The 16,542-nt window shown below is 35.8% G+C and overlaps 1 protein-coding gene across 4 annotated transcripts in view; it reads right to left on the reverse strand.

Moving 5' to 3' along the window:
• PTPRK (protein tyrosine phosphatase receptor type K) overlaps positions 1-16,542 on the reverse strand; it is a 611,833-nt gene that overhangs the window by 465,421 nt on the left and 129,870 nt on the right. For all 4 annotated transcript variants that reach the window (XM_061130449.1, XM_061130448.1, XM_061130452.1 and 1 more), the window contains exon 2: positions 9,119-9,241. In XM_061130449.1, coding sequence (XP_060986432.1) covers positions 9,119-9,241 — 123 coding nt within the window. The remainder of the gene's footprint in view (positions 1-9,118; positions 9,242-16,542) is intronic.

Raw genomic sequence — 16,542 nt, forward strand, 5'->3', positions numbered from 1 at the left:
ATTTGTATGGAAATACAAAAAAACTCGAATAGCCAAAGTAATCTTGAGAAAGAAGAATGGAACTGGAGGAATCAACCTGCCTGACTTCAGACTCTTCTACAAAGCCACAGTCATCAAGACAGTATGGTACTGGCACAAAGACAGAAATATAGATCAATGGAACAGAATAGAAAGCCCAGAGATAAATCCACGAACCTATGGACACCTTATCTTTGACAAAGGAGGCAAGGATATACAATGGAAAAAAGACAACCTCTTTAACAAGTGGTGCTGGGAAAACTGGTCAACCACTTGTAAAAGAATGAAACTAGAACACTTTCTAACACCATACACAAAAATAAACTCAAAATGGATTAAAGATCTAAATGTAAGACCAGAAACTATAAAACTCCTAGAGGAGAACATAGGCAAAACACTCTCCGACATAAATCAAAGCAAGATCCTCTATGACCCACCTCCCAGAATATTGGAAATAAAAGCAAAACTAAACAAATGGGACCTAATGAAACTTAAAAGCTTTTGCACTACAAAGGAAACTATAAGTAAGGTGAAAAGACAGCCCTCAGATTGGGAGAAAATAATAGCAAATGAAGAAACAGACAAAGGATTAATCTCAAAAATATACAAGCAACTCCTGCAGCTCAATTCCAGAAAAATAAATGACCCAATCAAAAAATGGGCCAAAGAACTAAACAGACATTTCTCCAAAGAAGACATACAGATGGCTAACAAACACATGAAAAGATGCTCAACATCACTCATTATTAGAGAAATGCAAATCAAAACCACAATGAGGTACCATTACACGCCAGTCAGGATGGCTGCTATCCAAAAGTCTACAAGCAATAAATGCTGGAGAGGGTGTGGAGAAAAGGGAACCCTCTTACACTGTTGGTGAGAACGCAAACTAGTACAGCTGCTATGGAGAACAGTGTGGAGATTTCTTAAAAAACTGGAAATAGAACTGCCATATGACCCAGCAATCCCACTTCTGGGCATACACACTGAGGAAACCAGATCTGAAAGAGACCCGTGCACCCCAGTGTTCATCGCAGCACTGTTTATAATAGCCAGGACATGGAAGCAACCTAGATGCCCATCAGCAGATGAATGGATAAGGAAGCTGTGGTACATATACACCATGGAATATTACTCAGCCATTAAAAAGAATTCATTTGAACCAGTCCTAATGAGATGGATGAAGCTGGAGCCCATTATACAGAGTGAAGTAAGCCAGAAAGATAAAGAACATTACAGCATACTGACACATGTATATGGAATTTAGAAAGGTGATAACGATAACCCTATATGCAGAACAGAAAAAGAGACACAGAAATACAGAACAGACTTTTGAACTTTGTGGGAGAATGTGAGGGTGGGATATTTCAAAAGAACAGCATGTATACTATCTATGGTGAAACAGATCACCAGCCCAGGTGGGATGCATGAGACAAGTGCTCCGGCCTGGTGCACTGGGAAGACCCAGAGGAATCGGGTGGAGAGGGAGGTGGGAGTGGGGATCGGGATTGGGAATACATGTAAATCCATGCCTGATTCATATCAATGTATGACAAAACCCACTGGAAAAAAAAAATAATAATAATAATAATAAAAAATTTAAAAAAAAATAATAAAAAAATAAAAAACGAAAAAAAAATAAAATTAAATTAAATTAAAACCAAAATAAATAGGTGAAATCATTTATGAAGGCAAAAGCTAAATATTATTAAGTATATGAGGATCTTCTAATTACATTAAAATCTGAACTGAATGTAATGATTGAGAAGTAAAGTATTTTTAATTCAATTAATTTTAAAGCAAGAGGGAGACCTTTTTTGTTTAATGCTTGACCAAAATATTTTAAACCACATTATATAAGTTGACATTTTTCCTAAGTAAAATGAAATAATGACTTGGAAAATCAAAGAAGAAAAATACGATTTATGTTCATGAGGACATTATAGTTTAGTGGAGAAAAGAAGATATTTTTAAAGTATTATGACAGCCTGCAATTGAAATATGTACCAGGTACAGTGGACAGCATATCTGAAAGTGAGGACAGAAGAAATATTATATAAAAACTCCATGCCAGCCAGGAGAATCTTCCCAAAGCAGAGAGAACTTGAGCAGACATAGTAAGAATGGGTAGGAATTTGATGAATGGATAAACAGAGAATTGCCTAAACAGAGGAAAGGAAACATATTAATACAAAGACTCAGAGATGTCAAAGAGCATATTATCTTTGAATGTGGGAGAAGGCATAAAGGTTGGTGAGGGGAAAAAAAAGGAGTTTCAACCCATTTGAGGTGTCCTATTATATATCTTTCATTCTACTCTGTAACATCTTTGAATTCTTTGTCTAGTTTCCCCAAAGTATCCTTGTGAGCTCTGATTTTATTTATTCTGTTTCTTGGCATTTTCTATTAACATATAAGACATATAGAGAAAAGAACACAACTCATAATTATACACTTCAATGATTTTTCAATTTCAGCTTATCTGTGAAAAAACCATCTGGATCAAGAAAGACTGCGTTACCAGTATCCAGAAATCCCCTTCCTGCCACCTTCCAAGCACTAACCACTCCCCACCCCTCTAGGCCCTTCTGTAGGTAAATAATATCCTGACATCATCATTAGTTTTGCCTGTTTTTGAAATTTACATAAATGAAACACAGTACATTTGTGTTTAGTTTCTTTCCCTCAAGATTATGTGTGTAAACTTCATTCATATCATATATAGCAACAGTTTGTTCATTTGCGTTGCAACATTATGTGGATTTATCATGATTTTATTCATGGCACTGTTGACAGACACTTGGATTGTTTTCAGTTTCGGACTATTTTGGATACTAAGTGCTGTAAGTGCTCTTGTACACATTATTTAGAAAACATGTATGCTCAGTCCTGCTAGGCTGATACCTCATAATGGGTCTTCCGGGAAATTAGGCTTTGCAAAAAGGTTATACAGATTGATACCTGACCAAAGTTCAGTATATGAAGACTCTCACTTGCTCGATACTCTCACCAACACTTGAAATTTTAATTTTCATCTTCTTGCTCCATGTGTTGTGGCTTTAATTTGTATTCCTTTGATGAGCAGGTACTCATATTTTCATATGATTTTTGGCCATTAGGATATACTCATTCTTTTGCATGCTATTTTAAATGTCCTACGCTGGCCTTTCAATCACCATCATTATCAGCTGACAAAGACAGCTTTGCTGAAGAACACTTTAAGCAATCATTAACAGCATTATGTCTTCAAACGAAAAGAAGTAATTTTCTTTTCTATATGTCTTCATTCTTTTAGTATCTAATCTATTTATTCACTCTTATCTCTTCCCTGCTATCTTTTTAGGACAAAAAGATCAACAAACAGATGCCAATTAACAATGTCCAAGTACTGTAAAGAGAGTCCAATAACAAGATTGTTGACAAGGGATTAATTTCCAAAATATGCAGACAACTCATGCAGCTCAATATTTAAAAAACAAATGATCCAGTAAAAAAAAAAAATGGCCAGAAGATCTAAATAGACATTTCTCCAAGGAAGACATACAGATGATTAAAAAGCACATGAAAAGATTCTCAACATCAATAATTAGTGGAGAAATTCAAATCAAAACTGCAATGAGGTATTACCTCACACCAGTCAGAATGGCCATCATCAATAAATCTACACGCAATAAATGATGGAGAGGGTGTGAAAAGAAGGGAACCCTCCTACACTGTTGGTGGGAATGTAAATTGATATAGCCACTATGGAGAACGATATGGAGGTTCCTTAAAAAAAAAAAAAAAACAGAAAATAAAGCTACTATATGATCCAGCAATCCCACTCCTTGGCATATACCTTGAGAAAATAATAATTTAAAAAGATTCATGCACCACAAAGTTCACTGCAGTACTACTTGCAATAGCCAGGACATGGAAATAACCTAAATGCCCATCAATCAACAGAGGAATAGATAAAGAAGATGTGGTACATATATTCAATGGAATATTATTCAGTGAATAAAAACAAAATAGTGTCATTTGCAGCACAATGGATGGACCTAGATAGGCATTATCATACAGAGTGAAGAATTCAGACAGAGAAAGACAAATATAATATTGTTCATATCTGAAACCTAAAAAAGGGTACAAATAAATGTATGTATCAAAACAGAGTTACAGATGTAGAAAACAAAGAGGGTAAGAGAGGGAGGGATAAATTGGGAGACTGGGGTTGACATCCACACATTATATTTATAAAATTGTTGTATAGTACAGGGAACTCTAATCAATACTCTGTAATGGTCTATGTGGGAGAAGAATCTAAAAGAGACTGAATATAGGTATATGTATGTGTGCATGCATGCTAAATACCATCGTTTCAGTGGTATACAACTCTTTGGGACCCTACTGACTGTAGTCCACCAGGCTCCTCTGTCCATGGGATTCTCCAGACAAGAATACTGGAGTGGGTGACCATGCCCTCCTCCAGGGGATCTTCCTGACCTAGGAAACGAACCCACATCTCTTCTTACATCTTCTGCAGTGACAGGCAAGTTCTTTACCACTAGCACCACCTGGGAAGCCATATGTACATGCATTCGTATATGTGAATGTATATGTATATGCATTGAGTTGGACAAAAAGCTCATTTGGATTTTTCTGTAGCACGCACACTCAGTTGCTAAGACATGTCTGACTCTTTGCAACCCCATGGACTGCAGCCCTCCAGGCTCCCCTGTCCCTGGAATTTTCCAAGCAAGAATACTGGACTGGGTTGCCATTTTCTTCCTCCAGGGGATCTTGCCGACCCAGGGATATCTCCTGCACTGGCAAGTGGATTCTTCACCATTGTGCTAACTAGGCATCTTACAGAAACACCCAAAAATGAACTTTTTGGTCAATCCAAAATATGTATAACTGATTCACTACTTTGCTGTATACCTGAAACTAACACAACATTGGAAATCAACTGTACTCTATTTTTTTTTTTATGTTTTAAATAGTTCCAAAGGGGAAAAATATGTTTGCATCAGAGACTCAGCCTTACTTTTGGGCTGCTAAATGTTTGAGTTTTCTCATTTTTAATAATTGAGAAAAATAAACATGTCTATTTTAAAATAAATGGACCATTCATAAAATTTTAGTAGGATAAATCTATCTCCTTTTTTCTGAATTATGAATAATGTTCAGTGAGGATTTTAGAGGAATATCAGAAGGAAAATGAAAAAAAAGTAGTGTAGATTATAAAAAGAGAACAGCAAAAGAACAGATACATACTTTCTTTCAACATCTACAAAAACCAAATACAAACTGCATTTGCAAAAATAAAGTGGCCATGACCTTTTTCCCTCCTCTGCATGATTAATTACTTAATGTCCTATTAATTGAAAGATGTGGCTGAATTTCAAACACTTTCATTTTCTGTGCACATCATCCTGTACTGTAACCACCGATTAAGCTGCTCATCAAAGGTGAACCAACAAGGTCATCTGAGCAAGTAACTCTTCAGTTATTCATTACCCATTTTCAATGGTAATTAACAATGGTAACATTTCCATAAATCAACATCTTTCTGATTGTTCTCTGATGATAAACAGTCAAAATATGTGCATCACAGCCCACCCCTTCTACTTTTATATAAAAATTCACTCTAAATATACCTCAGAGAAAGCACAGATAAAATATTACAGAAGTTTCTTTAATTAAGATGTGCCAGGAAAATAAGGTTATGTACCTTTGAGGGGAAATACAAACCTACAATACACAACTAAATGAGTCTACAACAAATAACCCAATCAAAAAATGAGCAGAAGATCTAAACAGACATTTCTCCAACGAAGATAAACTGTCAAAAAGCACCTGGAAAAATGCTCAACATCGCTAATTACAGAAATGCAAATCAAAACTACTGTGAGGTATCACCTCACACCAGTCAGAATGGCCATCATCAAAAAGCCCACTAAAACAAATACTGGAGAGAGTTGAGAGAAAAGGGAACCTCATACACTAATGCAAACTGGTACAGTCACTATGGAGAACAGTATGGAGGTTCTTTAAAAAACTAAAATTAGAACTACCATTTGATCCAGCAATCCCACTCCCGGGAATACCTCCAGAAAAAACCGTAATTCAAAAAGATACATGCACCCCCATGTTCACTACAGCATTATTTACAATAGCCAAGCTAAATGTTCATCAAGAGATGAATAGGTAAAGAAGATGTGGTATATATGTACAATGGAATAGCGTAAAAATGAAATAATGCCATTTGCAACAACATAAATGGACCTAGAGGTTATCATACTAAGTGAAGTAAGACAGAGAAAGACAAATAACATATGATGCCACTTATATGTGGGATATAAAGAACAATATTGCAAATGAACTTATTTACAAAACAAAAACAGATTCACAGCCTCAGAAAACAAACTTGTTGTCACCAAAGGGTAAAGTGCGTGTGTGTGTGTGTCGGGGGTGGGGTCAGTAAATTAGGAGCTTGGGATTAACATATATATACATTATATAATGTGTATATATATATATATATATGTGTGTGTGTGTGTGTGTATATATATATATATATGTATATAAAACATATATATACATTATATAATCTCCTCAGGATTCTGTTATAACTTATATGGAAAAAGAATCTTAAAAAGAATATTTGTGTATGTACAACTAAATCACTTTGTTGTACACCTGAAATTAACTCAATATTGTGTATCAACTGTATTTCAATGTAAAATAAAAATTTTAAAAAATTAAAAAGTAAATTTTAAGCATAGCTTGGATGGATTTTCATGAAGTGATCATGCTTGGTAAAATACTACCCAGGTCATACGTAGAATATTAGTGGCACCCTAAGAAGACTCTTTTAAACCTCCTTATAGTCATACATACACCAAATAAAACATTATCATGGCTTCTATTTTATTGTTTTACCTGTTTTTTTAACATTTAAATAAAGGAAATCATAAAGAATGCAAAAATAAATAAATAAATAAGTCTGCTGACAACATAAGGGTCAAATATGAGAAGCAAAGGGTACTAGTCGCCTAGTACCAATTAATTCCTCTGGAAATTATGGCTCAGCTCAGCTACAGAAGTGTCCAATTGTATACTCACCCATGAAAAGTAACAATTTAGGGTAGAAAGCAGATTTAATTCACACTGCTCTCAAAGAGTACACCGTGGGGTGAAACAGTAAGAAAAATAAAGTGTATAATATTATGATTAAAACACTGAAACTATATTTTAAAATTTAAATTACTAATAGGCAAACATCTCATCAAACTATATGATAATATACTATGATAATATACTACATGTATATGATAATATATGATAATATACTATATGATATATATACTATACTATATAATATACTATAATAAAATGATGTGTTATTGCATAGTATATTAACATATTACATTATTAACTATCAGTATATTATATATTATATACATGATCATACATAATTATATTCCATATTTTATTTCTGAGTAATAGGAAAGTAATTTACTCTCTTTAGTAAAGTATTTTAAAATTTCTATTTGCAGTTTCAATTTTTCAATTTAATAATATACACACACAGAGGTTGACATTATTTCCAAACTAGTCTGGAACTGAAGGCACAAATATTAGCCTGCTAGTATATAAAATGGTATGTATATGTTAAGATCCTATGTTATTAATAATTAAGGGAAAACACAATTTGAACTGGCTTAAACAATAAGAAGATGCACTATTTCACAAAACCAAAATGCAAAGGGTATAACAAGATCAAGGCAAAGAAAGCAGGGCTCAGCCTTATTTTTCTACAGTCAACTCACAAAAGTCCTCTCCATCTCCATCTCTGTCTAGCCTGTCTCTCCTGAGAGCCAATGGCATGCTGATGGCTAATGGCATGAGATAAGCTCTCTCCCTACCATGAAACAAGAAAGCTTCTCTTCAGTCTGGCTGCTGCTGTTGTTTAGGCTGCAAGCTGCGTCCAACTCTTTGTGACCCCATGGACTGCAGCACGCCAGGCCTCTCTGTTCCTCACCATCTCTCGCAGTTTGCCCACATTCACAGCCATTGCCTCGGTGATGCCATCCAGCCACCTCATCCTCTGACACCCTCTTCTCCTCCTGCTCTCAATCTTTCCCAGCATCAGGGACTTTCCCAGTGAGTTAGCTGTTCTCATCAGGTGACCAAAACATTGGCGTTTCAGCTTCAGCATCAGTCTTTTCAATGAATATTTAGGACTGATTTCCTGTAGGATGGACCGGTTGGATCTCCTTGCTGTCCAAGGGACTCTCAGGAGTCTTCTCCAACACCACAGTTCAGCGGCATCAATTCTTTGGTGCTCTGCCTTCTTTACGGTCCAGCTCTCACAACTGTATGTGACCACAGGGAAGACCATAGCCTTGACTATATGGACCTTTGTTGGTAGAGTGATGTCTCTGCTTCTCAACACGCTGTCTAGGTTTGTCATAGCTTTCCTGCCAAGAAGTAGCTGTCTTCTGATTTCCTGGTTCCAGTGATTTTAGAGCCCAGGAAGAGGAAATTTGTCACTACTTCCACCTTTTCCCCTTCTATTTGCCATGAAGTAATGGGGCCGGATGCCATAATCTTAGTTGTTTAACATTTAGTTTTAAGCTACCTTTTTCTCTCTCCTCCTTCACCCTCATCAAGAGGTTCTTTAGTTCTTCTTTGCTTTCTGTCGTTAAAGTGCCCTGATTACATGAAATCTTATGATTTAATAGAAGAGGTAGTAAGTGAGCTGATCTCACAATGTAGACAGTTTTGAAAGGATTTTGGATGTTGTTCTATTTTTTTTATGTTTTGGTTTTATTTCCATTTTGCTTTTTTATTAAATGGGAAAACAAGCACTAATACTTACATTTTTTTCAGGGTCAGAGATAACGAAGATTACAGTGAATTTTCTTGAGGAACAAAGGGTTAGATAAAGTTATTCAAGAAAAGGCAAAGAATCCATTGAGGGTCTTTGATGGGGTCAAGTAGTTTGACCACAGTAGTTTGTTATAACAAATTATTATATTATAACCTAATAAAAGAAAATGCTACATATTCCAAACGGACTTTTCCAACCCCAGTAAACAGAATGACTTACCTTGAGGCATCTCTGGTGGCAAATAATGAGGTTCTTGAGCACTAACATGTACCCATTCAAAGTCATCATATAAATCCTGGTGGTAATCACAAGCTCCAGGGCCATCATCAAAAGTACAGCCACCTGAAAGGGGAAAAGAAGAATTACTGTTATACTCTAAACAGTAGATGTGCTGGAAAACACATTAGATTGCAATGTACATTGTCATACTCATAAATTTAATAATAAACAGTATTTCTATCTATCACTACCTTCATTAAATGTTCACATACATTGAAACTTCTATCAGTATCTTGTTTGAATAAAAGATTGGTTTGAGGCTCAGAAGTATGGCTGAAGGCACAGATTTTTAAATATGAATAATAACAGAAGATACATTTAACTATATAAACAAATAGTTTTTAACAGCTTTATCAGGGGGAAGGGAAGGAGGGAAAAGAGAGAAAACTGTCTTTATAAGGCAAGTTCCCCAGGGACTGTAGCCTGTCAGACTCCTCTGTCCATGGAATTTTTGAGGCAAGAATACTGCAGTGAGTTGCCTCCAGTATACATTTCCTTCTTCAGGGGATCTTCTCCACCCAGGGATCGAACCCAGGTCTCTTAGGGTTCCTGCACTGGCAGGCGGATTCTTTATCGCCTGAGCTACCTGGGAAGTCCCACAATATCTAAGTTTTACCAAATTTCTTGCTTTAAAAGAACACTTTGAAATCTAGTCATAATAGCAAACAAAATACTTAAACTTTTGTAAGGTCTAAAGCGCTTGTGGTCAGTGAAACATGCTTCCATACTTTATTTAGATTACTTTCACACACAATTATGACACAATAGTGGGGAAAAACGGAATGAAGCATAAAATTGATCAGATGAGCCTACCACCACTCTCAGCCCCTCCACTGTATTTAATAACCTCTTTTTTTAAAAATGGAGGTGGCCCTTCCCCTCTACATCAGTCGTTTTTCCTGGCTTTATTTTCTGGGGTAATTTTATGGCAGAAGAAGAATAATTACTTTTGCATCTCAGCCTGCATAAACAGGCACACACAACTCAACATATTTCGCTTATTCAATTCGTGAAAACCAGAACTGGCCTATATATCTAATCATGAAGGAAAATGGATTAGAACTAATGAAAATCCAGCAGTGGACTTAATGAGAAAAACCAATAACCTGCCTCCTTTCGAGTAGCTTTTTTGTTTAGTTTCCATGGGGATCCCTGTGAAGAAACTCAGTGAATTCTCTGACCAAAAGCAGGCAAGGGGGGGCTGTTAAATTTCAGGCCTATAAATTCTCAGTAAATGAAAAATTCATTTCCCTCATCAAAAGTTTATCAATTTGAGAATAAAAGTTATATTTCTCACCAATGACAGAGACAAGCCAGTGTTATAGGCAAAAAAAGGCAAAATCAGAAATGTTCAGATCACACTATAGCCTGAAAACCTTTATCAAAAGTGGAATATGATTTGGGTATCCTCAAATCACTCTTATGACCACATCAATCCTTTACAATAACAAAACTTTAGCAGGTTGAAGTCTTAACACTGTCATTTAAATATGCCTAAAATAGCCTTTATATAAATGCTCTCATGAAAAATGATGTACTTTTTAATTTAAAATTAATCAATGAAGAGGTTGTTAGGAAATGAATCTTTCCATAGCAATGGGAAATTTTGTCTCAAAATATAATTGGCTATCATGACCCTAAAATGACTTATTGCTTTGCAACACATACCTTCAGGGCCTTCACTGCCCATTATAATAGGATGAGCGACTTCCATATATAAATTTAAACTACCAGTGGAACCCACACTGGCACATTTAGAAGACAAATGGCCTTAATTGCTGTCCTTCATGGCCATTGTTAATTTGAGCCTCCAGAATTCTTATTAGCAATCACAACTAAGAGTAGCTATACAATATAAGTGGGTCAACCCCTGTTATTTGTTGCACATCACTGCCATATCAGTCAAGAATCTTAGGAAAAATTCCTGGTCCATGTGACTTGGGTGATAAAAGAATTTTTTTAAAGACAATTTTTTTATTTTGTAATTTACAGTAAGTTCTAATCTAAGAGGTACAATATATCTATGAACCACATATGTAGCATAGGAATTAATCTTTGGTAAAAGAGGTTTAGGAATCTTTTTGTAAAGAATTTTGAAGTTCAAGGTTAAGAACTAATACAGTATACTGGACTGGATGATAAGAAATACCAAAAATATTATTCCTGGCCTGATGAATGGAATAGACTGACATGAGTGGGAAAGTGTATATTTAAAATACAGTGTGTTACAAGGGATCATGGGTTTCCCTGGTGGCCCAGCGGTAAAGAATCCACCTGTCAATACAGGAGATGCAGGTTCAATTCCTAGGTGGGGAAGATCCCCTGGAGAAAGGAATGGCAACCCACTCCAGAATTCTTGACTGGGAATTCCCATGGACAGAGGAGACTAGCAGGCTAAAATCCATGGGGTCACAAAAGAGTTGGCCATGACAGCAACTAAACAACAACATCAGATGATAATAGTACTACCAAAGCCGCAAAGAACACAAGTGACAAATGAATTGGCTACCTACACCTGAGCTGGTTTTGGAAGGCTTCATGGAGTCAGGCCTGTAAAAGTGAGTAAGGATGTGCCAGGCCAGAATGAAAGTGGGACTGAAATTAGAGAAAAAGCAAAGGCAAGGGCAGAACAAATCTAAAGAAACACGAGATGCTGAAGTATCTCACTTCTGCATAATGAGAATGAAAAGTATGCAGGGGACAAAAAAGAATCAAACTAAATATGAGATTTTTAGATGCCGTAAAACATTTAGGTTTTAGTCTATCATTGTATGAAGTCATTAAAGGGTTTTATCCAGGAGTATGATCCAATTCAAGGCACATAACATCATTAATAATAATGATAACAACAATAACACTCCAGAAGCTATGTGAAGTTTAAAGAGTAACGGGGGAAAATGGAGGTCGATAACTTGGTTCAACCTCATAACAGACAGAGCTAATTATAACTAGAGCTGATTCCACTTTACATAACCTTTGTTTACCTTTAAGGCTCACTAGACTAAAAACAAAGTGTTCTTTAATACATAGTCTTCTACAAACATGTTCCTCTGTTCAAGACATTTTTATATATAGTATTATGACCTATTTAAAAGAGAAATCTTAGCAAGGCTCTAATTCATAAATAAAAACCTAACGTATAAATTCAAAACTTCACTGAGGTAGACAAAAGGAGGCAATACTGAAATGACGTTCAAGAAATGTACTTAGGCAGGGAGGATGAAAAATGAACAAGGAATCACCTCGCATTTTCAGTTTTTGTGTTTGCTGCTGGTGACAGGACTGCAAGTAGAAGCAAAACCATTTCAGTGAAATGACAACCGCAAGTTCCTTGACCCTCGGAGGAAAATTACTTCTGAAGAGCCATTTCACAGATTGCTGATTCCTCTATGCCAGTCAGCCGGCTAAGGTACAGATCTGTCACACAATGGCCTGCGTCCACTAGGACAACCCATTTGTGGGGTATTGCAAGCTGTTCATCTGAAAAGAAAAATCAAGCTAATCTAGACTTGCCTAAATTTCTTTCCATTCCCACTGAAAAGATGTGTACTAATAACATTAAATAGAAAAATATAAAAAATTAAAATATTCCTATCTCGAAAATTGTATTGCCTAAACATTGAGAATTTAGAGAGATTCTTGAGTGTTTATTTAAACAGATGGTGATGGCTCTATGAGGCAGTATGGAAACAGAGACCCTTTCTGTGAAATCATAAAAGAATCAAAGTGTGTGTGCTAAGTCGCTTCAGTTGTGTCCGACTCTGTGTGACCCTATGGACTGTAGCCTGCCAAGCTTCTCTGTCCATGGGATTCTCCAAGCAAGAACACTGGAGTGAGTTGCCATGTCTTCCTCCAGGGGATCTTCCTGACTCAAGGATTGAACCTGCATCTCCTATGTCTCCTGCATTGGCAGGCAGGTTCTTTACCTCTTCCCAGGCCACCTGGGAAGCCTGAAAGAATGAATATTAAAGTCAAAGACTTTCTGATATCAAAACTTTCCATACAACTCAGGGTCAGGTTAATTTAGAACCAAGTTGAACTGGAGAAAAATAAAAAGTCAGTAGTCCCCCAGACAACTCTGAACATTTTATGGAGGACATTTTTCAAAAACCATTGACCTTCCACATTCACCCCTTCAAAGCATCTATGAAGTCTTAATTTTCTGACTGAAGTAAATAGCAAGAAACATACAGAATTATATTTCATGGTTCTTTTACTATTTGTAAAGAAAAAGCCTCATTGAGCTAAAGATAGAGGCCATTTTAATTTTTATTTTCTTAAACTGGAATACACAGTGTTCTGAAAAGCAAGAGGAAAATTTCTAGACAAAACATGGTGGCAAAATGCAATATTCTAAATACTGTTGTTTATGACAAATTAATATTTTCCAATTGTGAATTAAACTGTGATACACAAATTTGCTCATGTAAGTGACCACCAACTTTGAAATAATCAACCCTCCATTAAGAAATAATCTATCCTCCATTAAGAAATAATCTATCCTCCAAAGAAAGGGTAACATGTGTCACATTAGGTCACATGCAATACTGAATCAAACTAACTTTGAATAGATCATCTCTATCTATGCTAATCAAACCATAATATATTTTTACTGGTATAAGTCCCAAAATGCATTACAAAGAAGCCAATACGTTTCACAGAAAAAAAAATTCAGAAGAACAGAAAAGAACTTGTTACTGAATATCTTAAATGTAATTCCATTTATAATCTGAGGCAACATTGTCTATTTCCAGAAAAACAGATTATTGGAAAAGTGTAAAAATTGATGCTTTTAAATACAGTTCATATTTCCTCTGAAACCTACTGGGATATCTTAATAGAGTGTTTTTCCCTTTCAACTTCTTGGAATATTGAAGGTACAAAATAAGAATCGACACATCATAATCAAGGTTTAGGAAGTTTATCTCCAATCCAAGGGCAAGCAATGCTTGTTGTCAATTTAAGTATAGAAATTCAAATAGGAAAAAAAATCCAAATAGATGCAAAGGATGAATGTGTTTGAGATCACAAGTATGAGTCACTTAACACTTAACACATTGCTCTGGTTCAGTAACAAAGAGGATCTAATGAAGAAAAATAAGAGAATTTATGAAGAAAGGTTAAAGGTAATAACTTCAGATCTAGAAAAGAATATATTTTACCCTGTTAGTAGTTAATTAGTATAAGAAAATATTATTTCAGCCTAGCTCCTCCATAAAGGAAAAGGAACTTGAAATACATTTATGGAAATTCAAACCCATAATTTATTGATAGATACAAATGACTCTTAATGATGAGTGAAGAGCTCATTTCAAATACACCCATAAATTATCTAATTGTTCATCTCTAGATTACCACTTCAAGCCAAGAATATATGTACAATATATATAACCCAAGATTATTTAGCCAGTAAGACTTTTATTCAAATTGTCTATGTTTTGAAGCAAATGCTATACTCCAACTAGCCGAATAATCTTCCTTTAATAAGACTAAATTAACCAGAATAGAAAAATAAGTCCAATTTTACTTTCCTCTATCTTTGCAGAGAAGCAATATTAAAATCTCCTCAACTTCAAGGCTTCCCAGGTGGGAAGAATCTGCCTGTCAATGCAGGAGATGCAAGAGACACAGGTTCCACCCCTAGGTCAGGAAGATCCCTGGAGAAGGAAATGGTGACCCACTGCAATAGTCTTGCCTGAAAAAGTCCCAAGATCGGAGGACCCTGGCGGGCTACATTCTATGGCGTTGCAAAGAGCTGGACACGACTGAATAACTGAACACACACACACACAAGGAATTTAACAAACTGGCATATACTGTCACTGATGTGGTAAGAGAAAGAGACAGCATTTCTCGATGAAGCATGCAGAGATGGCTGAGCACATACACAGCTTTGCTGTTTTATTTGAGTTTCAATTTCCTTCCGAATAAAATCAAGATAATAATAGTTACAGTACAGTTGTATGAGGGTTAGTGATAATACATGTAAACCCCCTAACACTCAACAAGTTATTTTAACAGCATCCTTATTTTTTTATGTCCCATTCTTAACAATGTATTCTGTATATACGCTATACAGAGGCAAACTCATGCATATATTAAACAGCAGAAGAAAGAAACTTATGGTTTCTATACAGTTTACCCAGAAAGACTAAAGAGAGTCCCCATAAAGAAAATATTATATTACCATAACCAGTTTTCTCTGAATATTCATCAGATATGTTTTCAGTAAGGAAATAACCTTCCTTTAGATCAAGGCAGCAAATTTCATCTATCAAAAGCCAATTAATAAATATTTTAGGCTATGCAGGCCATATCATTTCTCTCACAACTACATAACTGTTGTCAATGTAGCAAAAAATAGCCACAGAGAATACCTAACAAATGGGTACGGCTGTATTCAAATAAAACTTTTATTACAAAAACAGGTGGCAGGACTTCCCTGATGGTCCAGTAAAGACTCTGTGATTCCACTGCAGGGGACACAGTTTCAACCCACGGCAGGGGAACTAAAAATACACATGCCACAAGAAGCAGCCAAAAAAAATTTTTTTTTCCTCAATTAAAAAAAAAAAAGTTAAAAAAACAGTTGGCATGCTGGATTTGGCCTGCAGGCCATAGTTCATCAACACCTGGATTAGATCACTCTGATCTTAAGTATTCTTGAAAATTACAGGTAGTACATAGTCTGGTTAAAAGCTTTCAACCAAGGATCTTTGACTTCTCCTCCAAAGACCTGCTCACCTCCATATGACCTGATTTCCTTTCCTTATATCAAGTAGGCAGCAGCCAAGAAGCTGAATCTGGAAATGGGGTCCAAATGACAGTACTATGTCTAAAAGCAAATCAGACTGTCTGGCTGGACAGTGGTTTAAATCAGAAAGTGAGAATATGCAAGAGCTGAAAACACGTTCAAGGTCCTTTCTGGGCTTCAAGGTTTTAAGATGACAAAGAGAAATATATTTTACATTATGACCCATCATATACATGGATATCTCCATGCAAATATTTAAACACATAATGTGTGTGAACCCAAATACATTTATTCACTCAATCATTTGTTATCTCCTCCTATGGATCACTGGTCTGGTGCTTTTTCTATAAATGAAATAAAATTAAAAGTAATTGTGTGAATCAAGGAAGTAGATAAAAGAAAACAGGATTGCAATCCTCTGTCTCAAACATACCCAAGCACATGTCCATCATGGGAGGGTACCCAGAAGTCAGACATGCATAATCCAAGTCTTCTTTTCTAACTTTCAGGTCTTAGGTCCAAGTTGAAGCTCCAAAATTAAGCCTTGGAGACCTGGGCAGCCCTGACAGTACATATGTGACTTCATCCAATCTCATTATGGAGCTAATGG

This window comes from Dama dama, chromosome 26 (genome assembly GCF_033118175.1).
Source record: "Dama dama isolate Ldn47 chromosome 26, ASM3311817v1, whole genome shotgun sequence".
Lineage (NCBI taxonomy): Eukaryota > Metazoa > Chordata > Mammalia > Artiodactyla > Cervidae > Dama > Dama dama.